Here is a 25785-nt window from a genome sequence, read left to right on the forward strand (position 1 = left end):
CAGGATGTTTAACAAGGGGGGGGGGGGGGTGTCAAAAGGGACTTTCAAGGCATTTTCTCCTGTCTCATACATTTACTGATTTTTGTCTGTTATAAGGGGGGGGGGGACGGGCCCCCTAGATCACCCCCCTGGCTAGCGACCCTGCCAAGTGAGAACTTAAGTGGAGCATGGGTTTGCAATATGCCTCGGGAGAAAAGAAAGCGTTTTAAAAAGCTACTGTTCCGATCCAATATTGTCAAATCTAAATTCCACTTGGTGTTATGTACCGTATGCCTGTGTGTGGCTCCAAGCATGAGTGTCTAGGGAAGGGGTTGTTGGCGAGCGTTGAGAATTGTGAATCTCAGATGATAATTTAGCTGCTATCTGGTTATGCATCACACTGCGCATGCGTAGTGTACGGTTCCAGTATGAATGACAAGGCAAAGCTTGTTCATTTTAATAAATCGATTTTTATTATAAATACTTAAATAGTCCCAAAGAATAAATTAAATGATAAATATCATTCGAGTAGAAAATAACATCTATCCCACATGGGTCCAATTTTGTAGTGAACCAGTTTATAGATACCCTACCGGAGGACGCCTGTTGGAAGCGTTGTGGCATCTTAGCCGTACTGTTATCGCATCGCTGCCTTGTGTGGCTGATCTGACAGTACCGCTAAGGAGCCTGGTTAGATTTCCACTTCGTGGTAGTATCTCGACCAGTTTCCACATCACCGACTCTCCCGATGTCTTGCGCTCGGTTGAGAGTCACTCCAAAATCACACCCTAGTCGTGCGTGTGTCGGTATAAATGTATCCTAACTTTCCTCACAGTTCACTGGATACAGTGTACTTAGCTTTCATGTGCGCTTCCAAGGCGCTGCAAGTAGCAGTATGCCATTATTTTACTGTCGAATACGTTGTATCGCGACCCGCGTTTTCAAAACACGATATGTTTTGGTTTTCTGTTCCGTCAGTAAAACCATTCTGAGCCAATAAAAGTCTCGCTTTGTGCTGCACTTCCCTGGCTTTCCTCTGGACGAAAACCAGACAGTGTCGCGACAGAAAGCCAGGCAACTGCCTGCACCAGGCGAGAGATGGCAAGAATCAGATTGGCTTAGAATAATTTGACTGGCGGAACAGAAAATCCCAAAAGACAAAAACAAATCGATGTTTTGAAAATGCGGCGTCGCGATACAACGGATTCGACAGTAATACGTTTTTTTATACTAGAGACAATTTAGACGTTTAGATGACCTTAGTATTTTAGGAAAAAAAGCTCTGTAGAATCGATGAGTTTTCTTTGGAATGTTATTCTAAGTCTGAATAGAAAAACTCATTTAAAGGCATCTAGTTCTCTTATTAGACTACTGTTTTTGCGTTAATGTCTTTGTAGACTGGTTTTTATTTGCATATAGCATGACCTTTCCTGAGTCCAGCAGACCCATACAATACTTTATTCGGTATCACAATAATGCTTACGCAGTGTCTACTTGCACGGCTTCCGGTAAAGGAGGAAAAAAATCTAGCTGCACGGCTGTCTCCCATTTTCTCGATTTTTAGCCTAAACAACAAGTTTCTGGCTTTAAAACACTCCCGCGATTATTTAGAACAGGCAAGCGATGATTTTTAGCATAAAAAGCTATGAAACAACAAGCGGCCCGCAAATGCTCGGCAGGGTATGAACGAAGCGTGGAGTTCGACACAGTCGTTTTCGCCATATTACAGCCGTGCACAGAGAGAGAAACTAGATGCACTGCCTTTTTTTCTTTTCGCCATTTTAAGCGAAAATGAAAAGTTCTGACTTTAAAAACCTCCAACTGTTATTTAGAACCGTCAAGCGATGGCTTTGAGCTTGAAAAAAATTTCAAAAGGCGACATGCGAATGATCGGCACATAATGAACGAAGCCTGGAATTCGACACATTTTCGCCATCGATCGCCAAGCCACACAGGTAAGAACTAAGTTAAAATATTTTCTGGCGCTAATCTTTGGCTATGGATTACTAAGACTGCTTTATCCACCAATTTCTGGACGATAGCCGTCATTAAAAGCCAAGAAACCACTCTTTTAATAAAAAAATCAAGCCAATCCAAAAGAGGCCGTGCAAGAGCTCTGTAAGCCCTTGGAAACGCACGGCTGTCACATAAATATCCGGTTCGCTTCGAAAAACTCAATCTAAAATCAAAATATTGAACATCTGAATTGTGAAGAATCGTTTCTAAAGGATCAGTAAAAATATAAACACAATCCAGCCCAGTATCCAACATTTTTTCCTCGGGGGGAGGGGGGGGGCTTTGGAGGGTGTGAGTTTTTTTTATAAAAATATCAGACCCACCTCCCCCCCCCCTAAATAAAAATACAACTTTTTCACATTTGCAGTTTCTCCACGGGGGGTTTATTATTGCCTTTTTTATCTAATTTGTTTATTCTCTATAGTTTTGTATTTTTTTTAGTTTTTGTGAAAACACGTCTGTTGCGAACTCTAAGTGGACTTTCCGCTGTTGTGTGTGTGTGTGGCGGGGGGGGGAGCGAACGCACCCCCTGCACCCCCCTGGGTACGGGCGTGATTTTAAGAGCACTTTTTGTATAATTGTCACTGGATATTCCCAACACCTTTAGATGTGGAGGGGTTGTTCCAAAGTATTTAAAACAGAAATTGACTTTAAGGGCACACAAAGCACCAGTTTATTAATGACTGTTGATATTTGGCTTGGGATAAAAGTTTTTAGTTTTATTATAAAGTGTTCTGTGGTTTGCTATCCATGTGCAAACAACTGTGGTTTAGAAGGCTAAAACTGAGTTTAGATGCCGTTCTTTTCATGTACCATTCCAAATGCAAATGCATGAGTAAATGGGCCAATTCAATTGGTTTGCATTTAGAAAGGGCAAAAGAATAGCAGAGAGACTGGGGACACTTCTATTCGTATACTTTCAACTTACAAAACGCCCATAAGCATTCATGAAGCAGGCCCGTACCCAGGGGGATGCACCCCCCCACAAGGGCCAAAAGTCCACTTTTGGTTTTCAATAGACTATATTGAAAAAAAATAGCTATTTGTAGAAAAAACTAAGAATCATAAGCTAGATCCCTCTGGTATGTAGCCAAATCCAAAAATAAACGTCCTGTGGAGATACTGCAAAGGAATGCTTCAAAGGCATCCTTGGTGGTTAGATTTTTATCAGAGAACTCCCTCCCTCCCCCTACCCCCCCCCCCCCCCCCGGGAAAATTAGATCCACTTTTTAGGATTTCGCACCTCCCCCCCCCCCCCCCCCCCAAGAAAAATCATGGGTACGGGCCTGGTGAAGACCACGGGGGGGGGGGGGACTCTCCAGAAAAGTAGACCGGGGTGCTCGACCTATCTTTTAGGGTATAAAATTCTTAACAACTGCTATCTCTTAGGGGTTGTTTTAGGATTTTTCCGATTGTGCTATCTTTTAGGGGTTTTTTACCCCTGGGGAGGAGGATTTTTCCTATTCTGCTATCTTTTAGGGTATCTCACGCTAAATGGTGGCCCAATCGCTCGAAAGGTATTTTACAATAAACCACAAGTCAACTGATCAGTTGATACTTCCAGCCTTATTGTCGGTATCATAGAATACAGGATCCGTCAGCCAATTAAAACGGGCATTGTTTTTTAGTGCTATCTCTAAGGGTTAAAAATTCCTTCGACCATACCCAATGTGCTATCTCTTAGAGGGGTAAGAATTGTTGTTGACCACGCCCTTAGTGCTATCCCTTAGGGTTAAAATTGATTTTGCTGTCGAGCACCCCCTTCTGTTTTTCTAGAAGTCTAATCTGTTGATACTGATCGGTTGATACTTCCAGCGTTATTGTCGGTATCATAGAATACAGGATCCGTCAGCCAATTAAAATGGGCATTGTTTTTTAATGCTATCTCTAAGGGTTTAAAATTCCTTCGACCACACCCAATGTGCTATCTCTTAGAGGGGTAAGAATTGTTGTTGACCACGCCCTTAGTGCTATCCCTTGGGGTTAAAATTGATTTTGCTGTCGAGCACCCCCGTCTGTTTTTCTCGAAGTAAACCCCCGGGGGTGAAGTCTCTCTTTGTTTACATGCCGCGCTCACTCGCTCTGGGAAACTCTGTTTGTACAATTGTTCGAGAACAATTAGTGTTTTAAGTACACACGCACGTTTAATGTCATTGACCACGGGATGCTCCCTTAACCACTTTTGTCGTATGAAAACAAATTAAAACAGTTGTCGTATTAAACAGATCTCTTTTTTGCGTCAAATACACGTTGAATTTAAATTCACATGACAATAAGCTTACACACAATGAGCATTGTATATTTAAGGTTGACGTATACAGTACTTTTGCATTAAGTGAATTGAATACATTCTTTTCTTTTATAAAATTATAGCCCTAGTTTTGCGCTACATTTCTCTGAATTCGCCAAAATTTGACAGTTCGCCGGTAAAAAGCCGCCATTTCAAAACAAAAAGGATCAACCGCGCGGTTCTGGAACTAATCTTGCGTTTTTCAGCACTGGCTCCAAAAATAAGAACAGCCCACCCTCAAGTGAGATGAAGGAGTTCTTATCAAAAGAATGTACATTATTTACAACATATATATCTATTATTACATTTGTGATAGGCATGTATCACACATGATGTATTTTTAAAACGAGACAATCCAGCATTTACAACTAAGATATAACACCTTTGTAAGTCATTCAAATCTACAGTTGTCTATTTTTACGCTGTGTCTGTTTTCGAATGGCAATTGATTGTTCATCTTATTTGCTAGATGCAATGAAATTATGTACAATGGTTCCAGGATGGAAGGGAGGGGTAGAACTCGAATACTAGAATTGGCTGTTTTGGGCACTACGGAAAGCTAGAAGTGTCCAAACTTGTGCAGGTAATTAGTATCATCTCGCGTACACGGGGGAGGGGGGAGGGGGGCAATTCCCTCTCCCCTTGGCTGCCAAAAAGTGGGGCGTTTTTTATTAAGGAATGGTATGATACCTATGATCGATCCAATCCTGGATACGCGCCTTTTATCCTCCAGTGAAGTAAAAGCGATACTCATTCTAATAATGATAATCATAATAATGATGATGATGATTAAAGAGCGTATGGAAATATGTTAGAATATAGAATAAGCATTTAAATTCTACCTAACAAAAAGTATTCTAATGCTCTTTCATGTTAGTCCTACATAAAAAGAGATTAGCATGCTTGATTTTCCAACTTATTCCCAGCGATAGACTTGTTCGCATTGTCAGACATCGAAATGCTCTGCAGACCAGCCGACGTGTTATTATGACCTGCACCTACAGTTCGGTTGTTAGGGGCAACCCGACCGCCGGACACCCTACATCGCAGCAGGTTCAAAAGATGTCGTCTGAAACGTTCATTATGGAAGCTGTATATTATTGGATTGATTGCCGAATTGAACGTCACCATAGCGACAGAAGCGGGATAGGCGATATCTACGCGGATGCTTGTGGGCGCATACGCCACGATGAGAAAGATACTGAGCTCTGGAATCCACGAGAGAGCGTAGATAAAGCTGACCACAATCACCATCTTGGTAGCCTTTTTCCGGCGCTGTCTGTCCGCCTCCTGGTTATTCACCTGCTCCACTTCGCGCCTAAACCACAACTGGTGGATAACCCTCGAGTAAAGTACACACATGGTGCAAATAGGGATCACCCCTAGGACCACAAAGCATAGCGCGCTGTACACCTTGAAGGAGTAGTCCGCTGGCCACTCCATGGTGCAGAAACCGAGTTGTTCGTTGTAGCGCTTGACGATGAAGCCAATGGCGTTCCAGGCGATGGCGAACAGCCAGCAAACAACCACCAGGACTATTATTCAGAACAAAAACGATTAGAAGATTAGCCAGCATCTAGACCAGCGCCATGATTTTTCTACAACTCCAGTACCCTCCTTTCCCGTTTGTTATCTGAAGTTAGTATTAATTAGATAGCTCGAAAGAGATGCATGGGGAGGGGGTTGGGGTCCGCACCCCTCCCCCTCCTTGGCATTCGAAACGTGCGCCGCCAAAATTCAATTTTTTCCATATAATACCTATGACTGTGCACCCCCACCCCCGTCCCCGTCTAGCTAATCTTAGCTGGGTACGCCCCTGTTTCCGTACCTACTCCTCCCAAGGGATGCCATATTCACCAGATTACCACCTCCCCCTGGGTATCCATGCCTAGTCCTCTCCCTTATCCGCCGGATGATGCCTTTCAACCTCACTCTAGGGATTCCCCTCCCCTCCCTCCACAAGGCATGCCCCACTCACTTTTAAGATTGCTGTTCGTGATGCTCACAAGATTACTGTGGGGATTTGTGACGGCGTAAAACCTCTCTATTGCTATGGCGACAAGGAAGAGCGCCGACGCGTAGCCTCCCATCCACGCAAAGCTTTCCCCCGTCACCAGAGAGCACAATACATCCCCTGCCAAACCCCCTGGGTGTGTGTAGGCCCCCTTGAAGATGAAGGTTGGGCTGAAGAAGATGAGAAGAAGAAGATCGCTGATGGCGAGGTTCACAAGGAGATAGTTCATGGGCGTTCGCATCGGCTTGTTTAGTAGCACCACGAGGCAGACGAGGATATTCCCTGTCACGCCAATCACGGTTACTATGGAGAAGGCGACGACGATCGCTACCTCCTCTGCGGTTGTCATGGCAGCGTTTTCTGTTGAATAATAAACGCAAAGGTTAAGTCCATCGGGCGTATCTAGATTTAAGAGCCTTCATAATACGTCCTTTACTATAATCAGCTCAGAGTATTTCCTTTTCTGGAAACACAAATATGGCGGCCTAAATGGATTATGACGTCATCATTCAAGCCCCTCGCCTTTTATAGTGTGGTGCGGCGTGTAATCCCGTGCGATTTTCGTGCTGAAATCGATTTTTTTGCTGTTTTGGGTCTATTATGGGTTGAATAATTAGTATATGCTGGGGGCCAATATTTCCGACCGCGTTTTGATATTTTTTTGACGTAATTCCGCATAATGTATGTTAATTTATGCATATATTTATATTTCTTTAATAACTCGGCCCGTTTTGCAGCTAAGTTAACCAAACTTCGCTGTGTAGATGTCCTTTGTGTTTATTATTAATAACGTTAAAGACGTTACCATTGAAATAATGTTTGACAAAATAATTTGTAGCCGGATTTTTGACGGCGGCCATCTTGGATCCGCCATCTTGGATTTGACAAACATAATGAAATCCACCATGAAGCTTCGAACATGTTTCTCCTTTCAAAAATGCTGTCTAATTTTAATAGTTAAACAAACATATCTACTTTTTTCTATATTCACAGCGGTGTATTAAGTATTTTTAACCAATACGAGGGGGAATGTGAATTGTTTAGATAGCCACTTCCAGAAATCAATAATCGCCATTGCATCAGTTAGTAGAACTATGTGTCTCGAAAAATTGCAAGACGATGCTGCTCCTGGCGAAACAGGCAGCGCTGCTCGTTTAGACATAGACGATGCTGATCCTGGCGAAACAGGCAGCGCTGCTCGTGTAGACATAGACGATGCAGCTCCTGGCGAAACAGGCAGCGCTGCTCGTTTAGACATAGACGATGCTGATCCTGGCGAAACAGGCAGCGCTGCTCGTGTAGACATAGACGATGCTGATCCTAGTGACAAAGATGATGCTGCTCTTGGCGACACAGACGATGCTGCTCCTGGTGGCATAGACGAAGATGCTCCCGGCGTGGTAGACGATGCTGCTTCTGGCGACACAGAAGATGCTGCTCCTGGCGACATGGACGATGCTGCTCTTGGTGGCATAGGCGATGCTGCTCCTGGCGACATGGACGATGCTGCCCCTGGTGACATAGACGATGCTGCTCCTGGTGGCATAGGCGATGCTGTTGCTGGTGGCATAGGCGATGCTGCTCCTGGTGGCATAGACGATGCTGCTCCTGGTTGCATAGACGATGCTGTTGCTGGTGGCAAGACGATGCTGCTCCTGGAGAGCTTCAGCAAGATCAATCATTCAAGTCGTCTGCGGTGTTTTGAGATTCTCTGTTAGGATTTTCGCAGCTCCCTGTATAGCATTTACACAATGGAGTGCAAGGGAGTGCGTTCTTTGAACAACTGCATCTTCCCTTGCAACCGGTCTTACATCCACATCTTGTTAGCTCAATGGGCAACTTTTGGAGCAGGCAGTAAATTACAACAGACACTCGAGGCCACGCCAGCTTTTAGAACCCAGTTGGAGTTGCCCACTGACTGCTGGATCTGCAGGGCACGGCTGTATAGATCGAGATCAAGTGTTATGATGGTACGCCTCTCGGGTCCGACAACAACAGCTGAGATTCCCTGAGTCATCATCAGAGCTGTATAAAGAGTTGCATAATCTATAGGCGAGGTCCCGAGCAGTGGAGCGACAACTTCAAAGTTGGTGATGTTTTGACGTTCGGTAGCTCGGTTGTTCGATATGAGGAGGGATTTAGTTGCTGCCCATGTTGGTAGCACGTCTTCTTTTGAGACACTTCTGCCCTTGCAAGCGCATTCTTTCACTGAAATTATAGAATTGTCAGAGACGTCGGCGCGTACGGTCTCGGTTTCCATTTCAGCTTTTTCGTTGCCGCCACTAGAAGCGTGCTCTTTACTCCAATGGCTAGGTGGGTCTTCACAGCGGCGAAAAAACTTGGACTATTTTCCTCTTCTTTTCCTTCTGCCCCTCTTGCTTCCCCTCCTCCTCCTCCTCCTTGTCCTTCGCCCTCTCCTCTTCCGCTACCTCCCGCTCTTCCTCCTTCTCCTTCTTCTTCGAAAGATTGCATCTCCACATCTAAGACTTGAGCAGATTCGTGTAAGGATTTACCCGTGTTATCAATTGCATCATAGTTGGCAAGCGCCCAGGTCCGCGTATAGTCGTTGGAGACGAGCTGCTCCCTCTTGCCCAGAGTATTGCTTGCAAATCGTATTGGCTTGGGCTTTATGATTGGCTGTTGCTGATAACTGACCGCAAAGCCAATTGCTTTAGATGGTATCTTGGTTGGGATAACAAGTGGCTGGTGAACTGGATCTCCGTCCTCTGCTCTTTGATTTAAGACGATCACTGTTCCATGAAACGTGTTTTGCCCAGTCGGTGTGTCTTCCAAAAGATCTATGTTATCCACAGCAAACCAAACATTTACACCTCTTTTGACAAACTCAGGCAAGCAAAATCCTCCAGTCTCTCTCATCCTCGTAAGAACACCTTGCTTTACACGCCTTTAGATATCAAGAATACTTCGATAGTTGCTCCCGGTATACACGTCATACAGGTTTGTGACAAGATTCTTGTCGCGCACTCTTGAGTGAATGGCAAGGGGAAGACCGATGGAAAGCGGCATGTCCACAGTCTGCATAAACTCGCTGTCTTCTTTAGGCTGATGTTTCACTTGACGATCACTTCTAGCGTTCTGGACAAGGACTTGGCAGGTGACGTCGATAACTTTGTCAATTTCTTCATTGCGCTTTCCTGACACATTCATGACACAACGGCCAAAAAGGAGGTTACTCAGGAAAAACTGTAGTAAATGGGGATTTTCGAAGTCCTCGAAGCTCCCATTAAAAGACCAGTTCCATGATCTCTGATCTCTGCTGCATGATCTCCTTCCGTAACATCGAGGCCACATTTTTCAAATGCGCAATCTTCTCACCATCATCATGATATGCAGAATGTAACTCAATCGATTTGCTGATTGTCCCGGACAGGACAATTTTCTCAGCCTCGTTTTTGCGTACTGATGGAACAAATTTCACATTCGGGAGCCGCTTTTGCAAAAGTTGTTTCAGGTACTTGCGGTAGTTCTTCGAGTCATTGATTTCTACAATATACCTCTTCAAAATTGTAATGTATGTTTCATTTATTCCCGCCATATCCAGAGAAAGGATGTCGTTCATAAGAGTGTTTTGTACAAATAGTAATAACTCTTCGTCACAGGCATACATCATTCTTCTCCTAAACAATTTTACTCCAACAGAATTCTAATGATTTGAATTCTTTCTGGTAGAAAATTTTCAGTCAAAGTAAATGTGAGCAAAAAAAAATTAAACTGTGACTTCTATTTGTTTTATTTGATATTCTGTGTACCACATGCTTTTTGTGTGTAGCAGATGAGATGATTTAAGCTTATACCACTATTAAGTCATTAAAACAAATATGAAACTGTATGTGTCATTTTCTGCAGTGGCTGATCCAAGTGTGGTTCTGTGGTCCAATGGTCTAATCCTTTTAAGCACAAAGCTATTGTAATAGTTTTCCCAAATTGAACCACCTTTGAAAAATTCTAGACCCCCATTGAGCTTTAAACAGCGCCTGCACAAGGCAATTTGAATACTGAATGTTCAGGATCGACCGACAAACTCGGGCGGGCTGCATATATAACACATTGAGACTAAACACAACACACCGTAAGGCATGTATTTATGCATGCATTATGAGCTTCGGAGGACGCAACGAATACCATTTGCAGTACTGAGTAGTCAACTCTAGGGTCAAGAATTCATGCCTGCTTGTCCACCGTTAGTTGTGCCTTCGAATTCCAGTATACTATAATTACGCTTCTAAGCTGTAATTCAAATCGTGATGGCCATCACCCTCGCCGTCATCTATTGACTGTAGCGAATTGGACTTTCCCACCGAACATAGCCACTCGAAATATGAATTATACCACATCTTTGCGCCCAAAGGCTTTTTCTACAAGTCTTTCAAGTTTTGATACGTCTAAAACCCTACCAAAAAGCAGAAAGATACTGTTTTATGCTCTCATTCTCGTCTCTCTATGGCCGCCATGTTTTTTTTACTTAGGTCAAGCAAGTGTTATGACGTCATCTTACAATTTCATCTGTGATTGGTTGTTTCAATGTTTTGATGCCTCGAATGTCAAAACAAATAAGTGTTTCCAGAAAAGGAAATATTCTGAGCTGATAGAATTTACATATTCGATTTTATCCGATTGGTTGTAACGATTTTACTGTGTTCCTGCAACACGACAGGTTATCTAGAAACGTGTTAGTTGATATTCATAATTGTGTTGTATGATATTTTTACAATCGTATAATTAACCAAATTGAACTGAATACAAAATAAATCTTGACCTTTAATAAACAACTTCAACAATAAAACACAAAATCTGAATTGATATGTTTTTTTTCACAAACGTTTGATTTGATTTGATGATTTTTTATTATATGATGATTGTTAGGAAATTGAACACAATAGTTACGAGTGCTAGCTAGGTAAAAGCTTTGTGTTTTGCTGCGTTTTTTAGAATAGAATAAAAATAAAATAAATAAAATAAAACACCTTATTTCACTTTATTTTCGCGTCACTTTTATTTCGCGAATTTCGCGATTTTAAAAGATTCGCGAAAATAAAATGACGTGAAAATTAGGATGCGCGAAAATTAAGTGAGTACATAAGATGGAGAATATTGGCCGTTAAATTAGCTTTATGGAAACACTTTGTCTATTTAGTCATTTAATGTACATATAGTACGATAAGGGGTTATAGATTTTAATGAAACTAAATTTAGCCCACGCATCTTTTTGATATTAATTGTTTCAGTTTTGACGATTACAGCACATTTTAATTTCATTGACTTAGACATGCTCATGGGAGAAAAGTTCATTTCTAGCCAAATTTTCAGGGGTGTGGTTCTATTGTATAGGGGATCTGGGGCCATGCTCCCCCGTGAAAATGTTGCTATTTTCAAATATATGAAATGCTAATTATTTTAAGTAGATAACAGCACCATTTTAGCTCCTTCCCAACTGAAATCTTATACATATTTTTCTGGGGTTCTCTCCCGAAAAACTTTGCCGAACAAATTTATTCCAGTCTTTTAGGAGGCTCGGAAATTGATCAGAATACCTGTTTAAAAAATAAGGCCCTCCCCTAAACCCTGTATCGAAAATTGAGGCCCCCCCCCCAAACGATGCTAAAAAATACCAACCTTCCCCCCAAACATTACAGCCGCCCCCCCCCGAATAATGACCCTTCCCTTCTACTTTTTTAAAACGCCTTTTTATTACATGAAATTAAATTTGATGATACCGCACCTGAGATTTGGCTTTCTTTATGACAAAGCTCTTCAGTTCTAAGTATTCTTTAGAAATATCGTTAATATAAACTATGTTGATTGCGGTTCTTGTTGAATTTTATCAAATTGAATCATGAGGTTTTGTTAGCCTGCTTGCAGGCGGTACTCGGTGTTATTATCGCGGAAAACCCTCTCCGTTCGGTGATCGGGCGCCATCTTGCCCCCCCCCCCTCTCCAGGAACCACGCGGCTGGTTGTATCGTATACGACGATTGATTTTCCAACAGAGTGCTCTGCAATTTTCTTTAACAGATGAGTCTTGTAAATATTAATGGCAAATTACTCTCCAGTGCATATCGTTGCTAAACGCTATCGTGTTTTGAGCGGCTGGATCATGTCGGGCGAAGAGTTTAATACTTCATGTAGTGTGATTTTAGGAATTCGATTTATAGACCGTCTCAAATTTGAGAATGGTTATGACATCCACGAAGTACTAGCTTTGGCGAATAATTATGTCGAAACCCGGATTCCGCATAGATTTGATAATAGGTGTAATAGTTCGCGTATCCTGTAGAACGCCCTCCGGCTTGAACACCGGTTATAGTCTCATTTCTTTGCCCCTATTGCACCCATTACACTCATTGGCACTTCACATCATTGCCATAAATCATTTCATTACAAGTATTTGGCAGTGATAACAGCACGCAACGTTTAAAAAAAAGCCTGCGCTAAAACCTGATAAACCAACACAGTTTGATAACATATCCAAAAAATGTGATAACAAAAATTTGCAATTTTCCTTTGCTGGTCTTATCTCCAGTTGAAACCATGGCCATGAACAGGATCTAGTCTGATAAAAAAAGGACTCTCATGTAGTTAAAAACGTCTTTTGCGTTTTGTTTAAGAGGTTAAAGAAATATGCCGCCTAATGGTTCGTGGTAAAAACTTTCTAAAAGCCAATACCCTGAGTTGTTACGAAGGGGCGAGAAATGACGCGTGGCCTCTAAAGCAAAAAATAAAGATAGGGAAATGTTTTTCAGTCTAAATTGGCTCTGAGTTTTAATCATTTCATTTTCAAAACAGCACCACTCAATGGGAAAAGTCACGATATTGAAAAGCCGTATTTAACAGAATCTTATTTCAGTCCAAATGAAGTTTTTCCTTTCAAATACCTCACCGTTCTATAGGTTTTTGATGAATTTCCTGGTGATTTGGGCGATGGAGTGTAACAGCCAACAGGGCCTGGCCGTGTTTTCATCTGTTCTTATTCTCATGCGAATGCTAGCATTACGGTTGTCAAACAGGCATTTGTTAAAAAAAGCGATCCTTAATTGGCGGGTGGTTATACGTACTTCCGGACAGATCTATTAAGAGTCAAAGGGGTGCCTTTATTTTTCTATTCGAAAAAATAATTTTAATTAATACATTGGCATGACATTATGACATTCTTTTTGGTGAAGAGCTATCACTAATTCTACGCAAACAAATTTAGAAACCCGTCAGGGAGTCAGGACTAGGGACCCTGATGTTCTAGGGTTATATTACCTGCTTGGGCGATCATTTCTCTAGACCGGATATGGACGCAGTAGACGAAAAATAAAGAGTTTATCACGGACGACTGCGACACGCTCCCTAATAGAGACTTTAACGACGGCGACTGCAGGGAGAACGTGATCCCTCAAAAAGCTTTCATACTTTGCGCTCAATTTTAAGCTAGTTTTGATAAAATTCACTCGTTTGTAAATTCCACAAAAAAAACTATAGTAAAGCCTAGAGTCTTATTTCCAACATAACGAAAAAGGATAGAAAGTCTAGTATTTTAGCGCAAACGTCCCCTTCCTCGCTAGACCGTAAACTTGAAGTTTTCACGTTGTCGTTTGAAGAAAATTGGCTAAAATATACAAGACAATTGTTTTCTGCCGTCGCCGTTCGCGTTGCCGGTCGCTGCTTAAAGTCCCTAATGTTCACCTCCTAGCGCCCCTCCCCCCACCCTTTTTTTGCGCTCGAATGGCGTCCATGGGAAATAAAGGACAGTTTTGGAAACTTCATTTGCTTGATTTTATAAAAATCAAGCCAACCTAGAGCAATAAGACATTTTGCCTGAGTATCCCACTGAATTTTATGAGCATGTTGAAAAATACTTCAAATTGAAATGCTCGAAATTTAAGGTCTACACAACAAGCAATACTAATTTATATTCTTTCTTTACGATAATGATAGACATTTTGGTAACCGTACGGTAAAAAAAGAATATAGACCTCAACTTTTATCTACGGTTCAAAAAACTAAAAACTAAAATATGGAAAAGGAAAAAAAAGGTTAACTTTGTATTTAATGGACCCTTCTTCCCTTGATAAGATGAAAAAAAAGGACTTGTGAAATACATAGAGTATTTTTCTTTCATTGTATTTCTGATCATATTCCATTCCAAACCCTCTTATCGATTGATTATCACCTGTCCGTAAAATATTACTATAGCAACGGCGGTAACATATTACTTATGGCTTGTAAGTTTAACAATAATTAGTTATTTTTTGATAAGAATGTTTTCTGCATGGGGAAACGATAGCTAAAAGAATCTGTTAAAAACAACAATAATTAATAATTTTCCTCTTTGTTGGGTATAATGTAAAATTAGCAGTATTAAAAGTTATTTTCATTTTCATTTGAAAAGACATCGTTGTTTTAGAATACGAGTGAACCCCAGGGGTGAAAAGCATGAGTAGAGTTCTTAATTCGAAAAAGTAGAAGAAAACATAATTTGTTTTTGCATTTTGAAGGGGCAAAATACTTTCAGTGAAAATTTGACTAAAAATTTTGAGATGTTTAAATAATAGGCGAAAGTTCAGAGATTCCTTAAGGAAGAAAAAGAAGAAAAATGATGAAGTTTATGGTAGGGATGGCAATGAAGGCTAAAAAACACATCTAAAACTCTTTTCCCTCAGTAATTACGTCTTTTTAATTTTTCTCTGTTTGCTATTCTAATTATCACTATCCAGTCTTCATGGTACGACTACCTAAGCAGTTTATTTTGTTCATTATTCTAATCATTCTGTCGCCTCTATAAGTACAGCTATTATACTCGTTATTTTGTTTGTTGTCACGTTTTTGTTTGCATTTGCATTGGTTTTGCAATGTGCCTGTCTACTCGTAAACTAACGTTGTTTGATCTCCCTCGCCCACACCCAAAAGAAAAAAAATGTGGGGTGTCATATCTTTAATGAAAAAGAAAATACTTATTGCGTACAGCAGTTGAAAAAATATTAGCGGCGCGTTTTGGAACGAATTTTTTCTATTCTTTTAATCGTTCCAGTGTTTGTCTGGTGTTTCATAAACGCAAGGGATTAAAGCCAATAAGCAATTCGAGCGAAGATCTTTATTTATTTTTATTTTTTTCATTTTAAAATAAAGTAATCAGTTCTTTGGTTACCTCCAAAATCCATTAGAAAATAACTGACGCAACTTACGATTGTAAGGGCTGACAAAGATCCTTGAGCAAGAACTAACGCACCTGCCTCTATTTCCTTTCCTCAAGAGGCTTGATCATTTGGAATTTTCCTGTTATTAACAACGTCCAGAAACCAAGTCACGATTCTATCCGGCTGCCCGAAAATCAACAATGTTGCGCCCATATATTATTTTTCGAATTTCATGATTTGAGAAGTACAAATAGCGAATGTTTGAAGAAAATATGACATTTGTCTAGGACTTTGGCCTTTTAATTTATCTGTCAAAATTAAAAAAAAAACAATACTAGTGTATTATATTGTACGTAAATTAGAGAATCACATAATAACGTGAAAAATGCAATCTTTTTAATAAAAAAGAAGTTCATCTTCATATTATATTTCTTGAAGGAAAAAGTGACAAAATGCAGAATTAAATTACAGATATTTCGCATTTATTCAATTCTTTAAAGGAAGAATCAACTAGTTTCTTTAGTGAGTTGTAGAAAATAAGCGCAAGTTAACTCACCTTAAAACAGATTCCCTCTTATTCACACAGGAATAATGACTCTTTCTCTCCCAAGAAATACCCAGTGGCATTAGTTAGAAAACAACTTCATATCTGCTTTTAGAACAGCAACTGTTTGTTTCTATTCTATTATTACAAACCCAAGCAGTTTACTTCTCGTGCAACATGATTGGCTAAAGGAATGGCCTTTTCTCTCTCCAATAGCTAAGTTCACTTAGTTAGAAACCAACATCGCATCTGTTTTAAAATATCACTTTCTGTTTCCATTCTATTATTACAAACCCAAGCAGTTTACTATTCGTGCAATGTGATTGGTTGGGACTTTGTGTACACACAGGACAAGTGCGGAAGTTGTATGCTGTTATTTTACTATAATCGTCAGTATTTGTATTCTTCGTATTTTCGCCTGTAGTCTTACAAGTCAACACACCAACTTCGTGTAATTCCTAGGCCTCTAATTGTCGGCACTTTTTTATTACAATTATCAACATCCCTTAGAAGGATTTTGGACCGCACCCCGAGTAAGCAAACAAGGCTGAAAATTGCACAGTGGAGCGGGGTCAACAAGCTTATGAATTAACTTTCCTGCAAACACAAAGCGGATGAAATATTTCAAAGTATGTCATAATGTTTCAAATAATGACATAATTTCAATTGAGCCACGTTTTGCGAGACCGCTTGTTGTTTGCTATCCTTAGTAGTTTTGTTTAACCGTTATATTTCGAATTACCGAGTTAGAAATTAAAAAAAAAACGTGGTGTATATATAAGAACAGATTTCAAAACTGAATAAATTAAAATGACATTCGTTCAATACAAGGGAAGTATCTATGGGTCAGGGCGCAATTCTAATATAAAGATAAAAATACTGTAGTCTGATTGTTGGTTTTCATTTCGGGTTATAGGAAAATGTTTTTTAATGGCTTCTCTGTGGCGCCCAAGCGAACGAGGTGCACTGGGTCTTCTTGTTATTTTATTTCAGCTTACAACTCGTATCTTTTCAAAACTTTTCATTCCCAAATTGCCCCAAGCAGCGGCGTAGGCAGGATGTTTAACAAGGGGGGGGGGGGGGGGGGGTCAAAAGGGACTTTCAAGGCATTTTCTCCTGTCTCATACATTTACTGATTTTGTCTGTTATAAGGGGGGGGGGCGGGCCCCCTAGATCACCCCCCCTGGCTAGCGACCCTGCCAAGTGAGAACTTAAGTGGAGCATGGGTTTGCAATATGCCTCGGGAGAAAAGAAAGCGTTTTAAAAAGCTACTGTTCCGATCCAGTAATGTCAAATCTAAATTCCACTTGGTGTTATGTACCGTATTCTTGTGTCTGGCTCCAAGCATGAGTGTCTAGGGAAGGGGTTGTTGGCGAGCGTTGAGAATTGTGAATCTCAGATGATAATTTAGCTGCTATCTGGTTATGCATCACACTGCGCATGCGTAGTGTACGGTTCCAGTATGAATGACAAGGCAAAGCTTGTTCATTTTAATAAATCGATTTTTATTATAAATATTATAAATACTTAAATAGTCCCAAAGAATAAATTAAATGATAAATATCATTCGAGTAGAAAATAACTTCTATCCCACATGGGTCCAATTTTGTAGTGAACCAGTTTATAGATACCCTACCGGAGGACGCCTGTTGGAAGCGTTGTGGCATCTTAGCCGTACTGTTATCGCATCGCTGCCTTGTGTGGCTGATCTGACAGTACCGCTAAGGAGCCTGGTTAGATTTCCACTTCGTGGTAGTATCTCGACCAGTTTCCACATCACCGACTCTCCCGATGTCTTGCGCTCGGTTGAGAGTCACTCCAAAATCACACCCTAATCGTGCGTGTGTCGGTATAAATGTATCCTAACTTTCCTCACAGTTCACTGGATACAGTGTACTTAGCTTTCATGTGCCCTTCCAAGGCGCTGCAAGTAGCAGTATGCCATTATTTTACTGTCGAATCCGTTGTATCGCGACCCGCGTTTTCAAAACACGATATGTTTTGGTTTTCTGTTCCTTCAGTAAAACCATTCTGAGCCAATCTCGCTTTGTGCTGCACTTCCCTGGCTATTCTCTGGATGGATGAAAACCAGTGTCGCGACAGAAAGCCAGGCAACTGCCTGCACTAGGCGAGAGATGGCAAGAATCAGATTGGCTTAGAATAATTTGACTGGCGGAACAGAAAATCCCAAAAGACAAAAACAAATCGATGTTTTGAAAATGCGGCGTCGCGATACAACGGATTCGACAGTAATACGTTTATTTTATACTAGAGACAATTTAGACGTTTAGATGACCTTAGTATTTTAGGAAAAAAAGCTCTGTAGAATCGATGAGTTTTCTTTGGAATGTTATTCTAAGTCTGAATAGAAAAACTCATTTTAAGGCATCTAGTTCTCTTATTAGACTACTGTTTTTGCGTTAATGTCTTTGTAGACTGGTTTTTATTTGCATATAGCATTACCTTTCCTGAGTCCAGCAGACCCATACAATACTTTATTCGATATCACAATAATGCTTACGCAGTGTCTACTTGCACGGCTTCCGGTAAAGGAGGAAAAAAATCTAGCTGCACGGCTGTCTCCCATTTTCTCGATTTTTAGCCTAAATAACAAGTTTCTGGCTTTAAAACACTTCCGCGATTATTTAGAACAGGCAAGCGATGATTTTTAGCATAAAAAGCTATGAAACAACAAGCGGCCCGCAAATGCTCGGCAAGGTATGAACGAAGCGTGGAGTTCGACACAGTCGTTTTCGCCATATTACAGCCGTGCACGGAGAGAAAAAAACTAAATGCACGGCCCTTTTTTCCTTCGCCATTTTAAGCGAAAATGAAAAGTTCTGACTTTAAAAACCTCCAACTGTTATTTAGAACCGTCAAGCGATGGCTTTGAGCTTGAAAATGCTCGGCACATAATGAACGAAGCCTGGAATTCGACACAGCCGTTTACGCCATCGATCGCCAAGCCACACAGGTAAGAACTAAGTTAAAATATTTTCTGGCGCTAATCTTTGGCTATGGATTACTAAGACTGCTTTATCCACCAATTTCTGGACGATAGCCATCATTAAAAGCCAAGAAACCACTCTTTTAATAAAAAATCATGCCAATCCAAAAGAGGCCGTGCAAGAGCTCTGTAAGCCCTTGGAAACGCACGGCTGTCACATAAATATCCGGTTCGCTTCGAAAAACTCAATCTAAAATCAAAATATTGAACATCTGAATTGTGAAGAATCGTTTCTAAAGGATCAGTAAAAATATAAACACAGCAATAAATTTCTAAGACAAAACAGAACATAACAACAAAACAAGATGGTGGACAAAACTTTGTGGGAGGGGAGGGTGATGAATTGAATTGAAAAGGGTATTTCTTACTCTTTTTGCCCGAATCTGTATCGCTTCTATATTCTTATTCTTGCGTTTATTCAATAATATATTTAATCATTTATTTATTTATTTATTTACTTACTTATTTACTTTAACTTAAATTCACAGATTTATTCTCATATTGTCTATTATATTTATAATTTTTTTATATAATGTTTATGTTATTTCATTTATTTGTCTGTTAATTTGTATTTCTGGTGTTTGATATACACCTACTTCAAAAAATGTTGTCAGTGCAAATGGCGAAAGGCAAATGGTTAATGGCTGGGTACTAATTATTCGTAAAATTGAAGGTGTAAAATAAAGTCCAGCAACGTCAGGGCCAAGCATTGGTAACCTTTAATGGATAATTGTTTGATTTATCAATATTCTTCGAGACGCATGGTTACTTTCGGTCGTAGAACTGCCATTTGCTAATCGCCATTTGCCATTTGCACTGACAACCTTTATTGAAATAGGTGTATATTTTTATCTGTTGGTTTTTATTTTTGTTTGTTTGATTATTTATATAAGACTGTGGTTATCACCCTCAATTATTTATCATCATCATATTATTATTAGTTGTCTGCAAGCAGCATCTAAATTTCGATTATGGAAATATGAAATAATAATATTATAGTAGTAATAATAATAATAATAATGGTGGTGATGACAATGGTAATACTAACAATCACATATAGCTGTCAACCCAACTTGAACAGAAATCTTGCAGGTGAAATACAGTAAATATGCAAAAAAAAACCCGAGAGCCAATGCGGGTGAATACAGAGACTGTATGAATACTCTCACAAATATTATAGGCTTATGGTGAGGTCCAAAATCATGTGACAAGTGTCTTATGCGGGAGAGCTGACAGCTATGCAATCATAATAATTACTGCATCATTCTTTTCATTAAGGTTAGCACCAGGCGCGTACCCAGCATTAGCGTACCCAGCATTGGTGTACCCAGCATTTATGTACCCAGCATTCGCGTACCCAGTATTGGCGTACCCAGCATTAGCGTACCCAGCATTGGTGTACCCATCATTAGTGTACCCAGCATTGGTGTACCCAGCATTGGTGTACCCAGGATTTATGTACCCAGCATTGGTGTACCCAGTACTGGTGTACCCAGCATTGGTGTACCCAGCATTGGTGTACCCAGCATTGGCGTACCCATCATTAGCGTACCCAGCATTGGCGTACCCAGCATTAGCGTACCCAGTACTGGTGTACCCAGCATTGGTGTACCCATCATTAGTGTACCCAGCATTGGTGTACCCAGCATTGGTGTACCCAGGATTTATGTACCCAGCATTGGTGTACCCAGCATTCGCGTACCCAGCATTGATGTACCCAGCATTGGCGTACCCAGCATTGGCGTACCCAGCATTGGTGTACCCAGCATTAGCGTACCCAGCATTTATGTACCCAGCATTGGTGTACCCAGTACTGGTGTACCCAGCATTGGTGTACCCAGCATTTATGTACCCAGCATTGGTGTACCCAGTACTGGTGTACCCAGCATTAGCGTACCCAGCATTTATGTACCCAGCATTGGTGTACCCAGTACTGGTGTACCCAGCATTAGCGTACCCAGCATTTATGTACCCAGCATTGGTGTACCCAGTACTGGTGTACCCAGCATTGGTGTACCCAGCATTGGTGTACCCAGCATTGGTGTACCCAGCATTGGTGTACCCAGCATTGGTGTACCCAGCATTGGTGTACCCAGCATTAGCGTACCCAGCATTTATGTACCCAGCATTGGTGTACCCAGTACTGGTGTACCCAGCATTGGTGTACCCAGCATTGGTGTACCCAGCATTAGTGTACCCAGCATTGGTTGAAGGGGGATATGGAAAGAGGAAAATATTTGAAGAAACGACCCATTTTCTGGCCTCCAAGGGGGTGCGCATGCGCCCTGCACACCACCTGTGTATGTCCATGAGCACTGTATATCTTGAGATAATCATAATTATCATAATGTGGCCCTCTAAAACACATAACCACGTAAGAACATAATCGCAAAGATTAGATATGTTGAATTAATAATCTCTGATTGTTTTTTATTCATACGTCACTATGATTAGTAAACCTTATCATAAAGAATCTTAAAGATAAACTAAATATGAACTTGGTCTGGAAGTGTGGTTGTATATAGGTATTTTAGTTGAAATGGATTTAATGGGGTGATTTGCAGGAGATAACACCTGGCATACCAGGGGCGTAGCCAGGGGGGTGGCCAAGGGGGGCCTCCCACCCCTTTAGGAGCCAAAAGTACAGTAAATGTATAAGGACATTATCTAAAATACAAGAGAAAATGCCTTGAAAGGGTCTCTGGCCCCTCTTTCAGTTAAATATCCTGACTAAGCCGCTGAATACCCCTCCTGGCATAAAGCTCCTCTGCTCCATAGTTCCTCTTCTAAGGGTTCCTTAGGTTCCCTAAGCACCAACTGCTGGTTAATTTCTCCATGTTAAGAGCCAGCTGAACACGTTTTCTCACCTATGACAAATTCCTTTAGGGACAGCCCTCCTGCCATATCACCAGCACACTAGCAACAGAGCCCCTCCTTTATTGTACTATATGCCACATCTAGCACCCCATCCACTTAGCCTTCCCCTTCCACTACAACAACCTACACAACACCAGAATTAACACCATTATATTTCCATCCTAACTTGTACATGAACCATCGCTTAGGGGCGGAGCATTCCGGAAGTATTGAGGCATTTTTCATATGAGTTTTCACAAGGGGGGCCATCAACCCTCCTCTTTTCAGATCAGTGCATGGTATCGAAACAGATAAATATATGTATAAGAAAGCTATTTTCCATAACATTCCATCATTTTTTACCATTTTTTCTGTATTGTGCCCCCACCCTCCGCCAACATTTTGAGGCATGCTACAGCTCTGTAGATTATTTAATAAACGGAAGAATTAGAATAAAAAAATGGTATAGATTCTGGCTAAAAAAGTAAGAAATACCCTTTTCAATGCAATTCGTCAACCTCCCCTCCCCCAAAGCTTTGTCCAACTTGTTTTGTTGTTCTGTTCTGTTATGTTATGTTGGGCCTTAGAAATGTATTGCTGTGTTTATATTTTTCACTGATCCTTTAGAAACGATTCTTCACAATTTATATGTTAAATATTTTGATTTTAGATTGAGTTTTTCGAAGCGAACCGAATATTTACGTGACAGCCGTGTATCTAGCGTTTCCAAGAGCTTATGTAGCTCTTGCACGGCCTCTTTTGGCTTGGCGTGATTTTTTTTATTAAAAGGGTGGTTTCTTGGCTTTTAATGATGGCTATCGTCCAGATATTGGTGGATAAAGCAGTCTTAGTAATCCATAGCCAAAGATTAGCGCCAGAAAATATTTTAACTTACCTGTGTGGCTTGGCGATCGATGGCGAAAACGGCTGTGTCGAATGCTGCCAGGCTTCGTTCGTTATGTGCCGATCATTCGCATGTCGCCATTTGAAACTTTTTTCAAGCTCAAAGCCATCGCTTGACGGTTCTAAGTAACAGTTGGAGGTTTTTAAAGTCAGAACTTTTCATTTTCGCTTAAAATGGCGAAAAAAAAAAGGGCAGTGCATCTAGTTTTTCTCTCTCCGTGCACGGCTGTAATATGGCGAAAACGACTAAGTGTCGAACTCCACGCTTCGTTCATACCGTGCCGTAATGCTTATTCTACACTCCAATGAGTCGCGTAATTTTATGCGAGTTTACTGTTTCAAAAAATCAATAATGCGAATGAGGTAAACTAAACAATTTTAATCCAATCATCCTACAATAAAATCACAAAATAAGGATATAAGGAAACTCATGATATTTTCCTGAAATGATTTTTTTCAATATTCAAAGTGAACTAAACAAGATTTTGTCATATCCAGAGTCTCAAAAACATAAAGAAAAATATTGATAGAAATTAACATTCAGGATTACAACATATGCAACATATGAGAACAAAAGTATGAATATTTTTGTTTGCAAATTATTCTATTCTTATGAAAAACCTTTCTAGAAGTTGCAGCCGGAGATTTCACTAAAATTTTAAAGATGATTTATTTTTTAAAGGCAAATTTTGAGACGAGCATTAGACACATTTTATCTGCAAAATGCGAAATTTAATGTTGAGAAAAGTTGAGAGCATTATCGTATATAGGTAAAGCACTTAGGCTAATTATGTGAAGTCATTCAGAGGTGATGAGAAATGTGAGTAGAATTTGCCATTTTAAGGAGTAAATTTCACACGTGCGTCAGTTCTAACGTCTCCATTTCCTTGTCCATCTCCGTTTTTCTAAGCCGGGAATGAGAGAAATAAAATTGCGGAACAATATGAACTTACTTTTGTGGGCGATGAATCAACTGTCGTCTACTTGTCATCCATCAAAAACAGAACTAACGTCAATCGTCAGAGTACTGCGGTCATTATACGGCGAAAATCAAATGTGACAGCTGAACGCATAAATAAGAAAAAAATGTTGATTGGACGCCCGCTAACTATGACAATTATTACTTCTATTTAAATAAAGGAGTTTTGATGTTGGAACTCCATAGGACAAGGATCCACAATAAATTCATCCGGCCATCAAATCCATTTTCCCATGACGACATTTTGATCCCGAATCCTACTTGCGTTTTCCTGGCATGTCCTTACTTACGTTTCCCTAAATTCAATTGGAAAATATTGTCTTCATCGGGTGTTGGCCTCTCGATAAAAAGCAAAAAAAACGGTAGAATTTTGCGTCACGCAAACCCTGGGCGTGGCTATGGGTGTGTAACGAGAGCGTACCCACCCTCTCTTGGTTGCCAAAAATAGTTTTTTTTAAGAATTTACACATACCAAATATCTATACCTGCGCAACCTCCCCCCCCCCCCACCCCATTCCGGACAAACCCTTGGCTTCGCGCTTGATCATATTCTGGTTCCTCTAAGGCAACAGGTGCAAACAAAAAGTTAAGAGCATTATCGAGAGAATTCGGCAAAGTCACATTAACAAAGTTAAAAACAATACAACTTTAGATAGAGGAACGCAGGTGACGACGATGGGTGCTGACAATGGCAAAGTTCAAATTGTCTACCAAAAAGTACAAAAGCTTATTTTGTTTATAGCGGAGCTAGCGGAGCTAGCGAAGCACCGCGTGAGCGGAGCCCCATACCTAACAAAAAGTGGTATATAAAACAAATATTGGTAACACATCGACTCGAGTTTTGGTAACGCGATGTCCGTCCGTCCGTCCGTCCTCAAAAAGCATCGTATGACAACCAAACTTGGCAAGTGTCATGTATGACAAGGGAGGTGCAAAACTATGGTCACGTGGTTTGTGACGTCATCGATGACGTCACTAGAAGCAAAAATATGATGACGTCATCAAAATAAAAATATTTATATTTCACGAAGGAAACATCGTATAACAACCACACTCGGTAGGTGTCATGTGTCAAGGGGCGTGCCAAGATATGGTTTCGTGATGCGTGACGTCATCGATGACGTAACTAAAAGTAAGACTACCCTACCCTGACGCCGAAACATCGTAAGACAACTAAACTTATGTTATGTGTGCGTTATGTTGGGGGAAGGGGGGTTAACAAATTGGGCGCGTGATTTGTGAAATCGTTGAAATCGTCAAAAACAGAGATAAAATTTCTTAAATTGTTAAGCAAAAATGAAGCAAAGATTTGGTCGTTTGGAGCTCTGCTTTTAGGCAATGCCTAAATCTATATATTAAGATAAATAAATATATAGAGTAGCTAATCACTCTCATTGCAGCTGGGAAGCTCAATTACGAGAGCGCAGATTCAGACGTGGACGAGTTGAAGGCATGGGAATTTGCCTCAGAGCAAAGGCGATACCAACTAACTCAACTCTCGTAGGAACCGGGAATCAAACCCAAAACCCAGTGGTGAGAGGCACCGTCACTACAGAGCGACCGGGAAACCTGTGGTGAGAGGCACCGTCACTACAGAGCGACCGGGAAACCTGTGGTGAGAGGCACAGGAACTACAGAGCGACCGGGAAACCTGTGGTGAGAAGCACAGGCACTACAGAGCGACCGGGAAACCTGTGGTGAGAAGTACAGGCACTGCAGAGCGACCGGGAAACCTGTGGTGAGAGGCACCGTCACTACAGAGCGACCGGGAAACCTGTGGTGAGAGGCAAAGGCACTACAGAGCGACCGGGAAACCTGTGGTGAGAGGCACAGGCACTACAGAGCGACCGGGAAACCTGTGGTGAGAGGCAAAGGCACTACAGAGCGACCGGGAAACCTGTGGTGAGAAGCACAGGCACTACAGAGCGACCGGGAAACCTGTGGTGAGAGGCACAGGCACTACAGAGCGACCGGGAAACCTGTGGTGAGAGGCACCGTCACTACAGAGCGACCGGGAAACCTGTGGTGAGAGGCACAGGCACTACAGAGCGACCGGGA

The 25785-nt window shown here is 41.0% G+C and overlaps 3 protein-coding genes across 5 annotated transcripts; all 3 read right to left on the reverse strand.

The window, feature by feature from the left end:
* Positions 1-4278: 4278 nt before the first annotated feature.
* Positions 4279-23787, reverse strand: LOC5520608 (QRFP-like peptide receptor). Of its 3 annotated transcripts, none has more exons than XM_032365609.2 (3): positions 23702-23787; positions 6264-6659; positions 4279-5820 (listed from the first exon to the last, which is right to left on the reverse strand). In XM_032365609.2, exons 2-3 carry the CDS (start codon positions 6646-6648, stop codon positions 5180-5182), a joined length of 1026 nt encoding a protein of 341 aa, XP_032221500.2. In that variant the 5' UTR covers positions 6649-6659; positions 23702-23787; the 3' UTR covers positions 4279-5179. The 3 variants fall into 3 exon arrangements, with proteins under 3 accessions (XP_032221500.2, XP_032221498.2, XP_032221499.2); XM_032365607.2 differs by lacking the exon at positions 23702-23787 and adding an exon at positions 15995-16343; XM_032365608.2 differs by lacking the exon at positions 23702-23787 and adding an exon at positions 13197-13989.
* On the reverse strand, positions 6884-7924 carry LOC125557558 (probable GPI-anchored adhesin-like protein PGA18). The gene has a single exon (XM_048720251.1). It carries the CDS (start codon positions 7915-7917, stop codon positions 7300-7302), a length of 618 nt encoding a protein of 205 aa, XP_048576208.1. The 5' UTR covers positions 7918-7924; the 3' UTR covers positions 6884-7299.
* LOC125557116 (uncharacterized PPE family protein PPE62-like) lies at positions 20226-21326 on the reverse strand. Its single transcript, XM_048719423.1, has one exon. The coding sequence runs from the start codon at positions 21324-21326 to the stop codon at positions 20226-20228; it is 1101 nt and encodes a 366-aa protein (XP_048575380.1).
* Positions 23788-25785: the final 1998 nt, after the last annotated feature.

Source organism: Nematostella vectensis, chromosome 12 (genome assembly GCF_932526225.1).
Source record: "Nematostella vectensis chromosome 12, jaNemVect1.1, whole genome shotgun sequence".
NCBI classification, from domain to species: Eukaryota; Metazoa; Cnidaria; class Anthozoa; order Actiniaria; family Edwardsiidae; genus Nematostella; species Nematostella vectensis.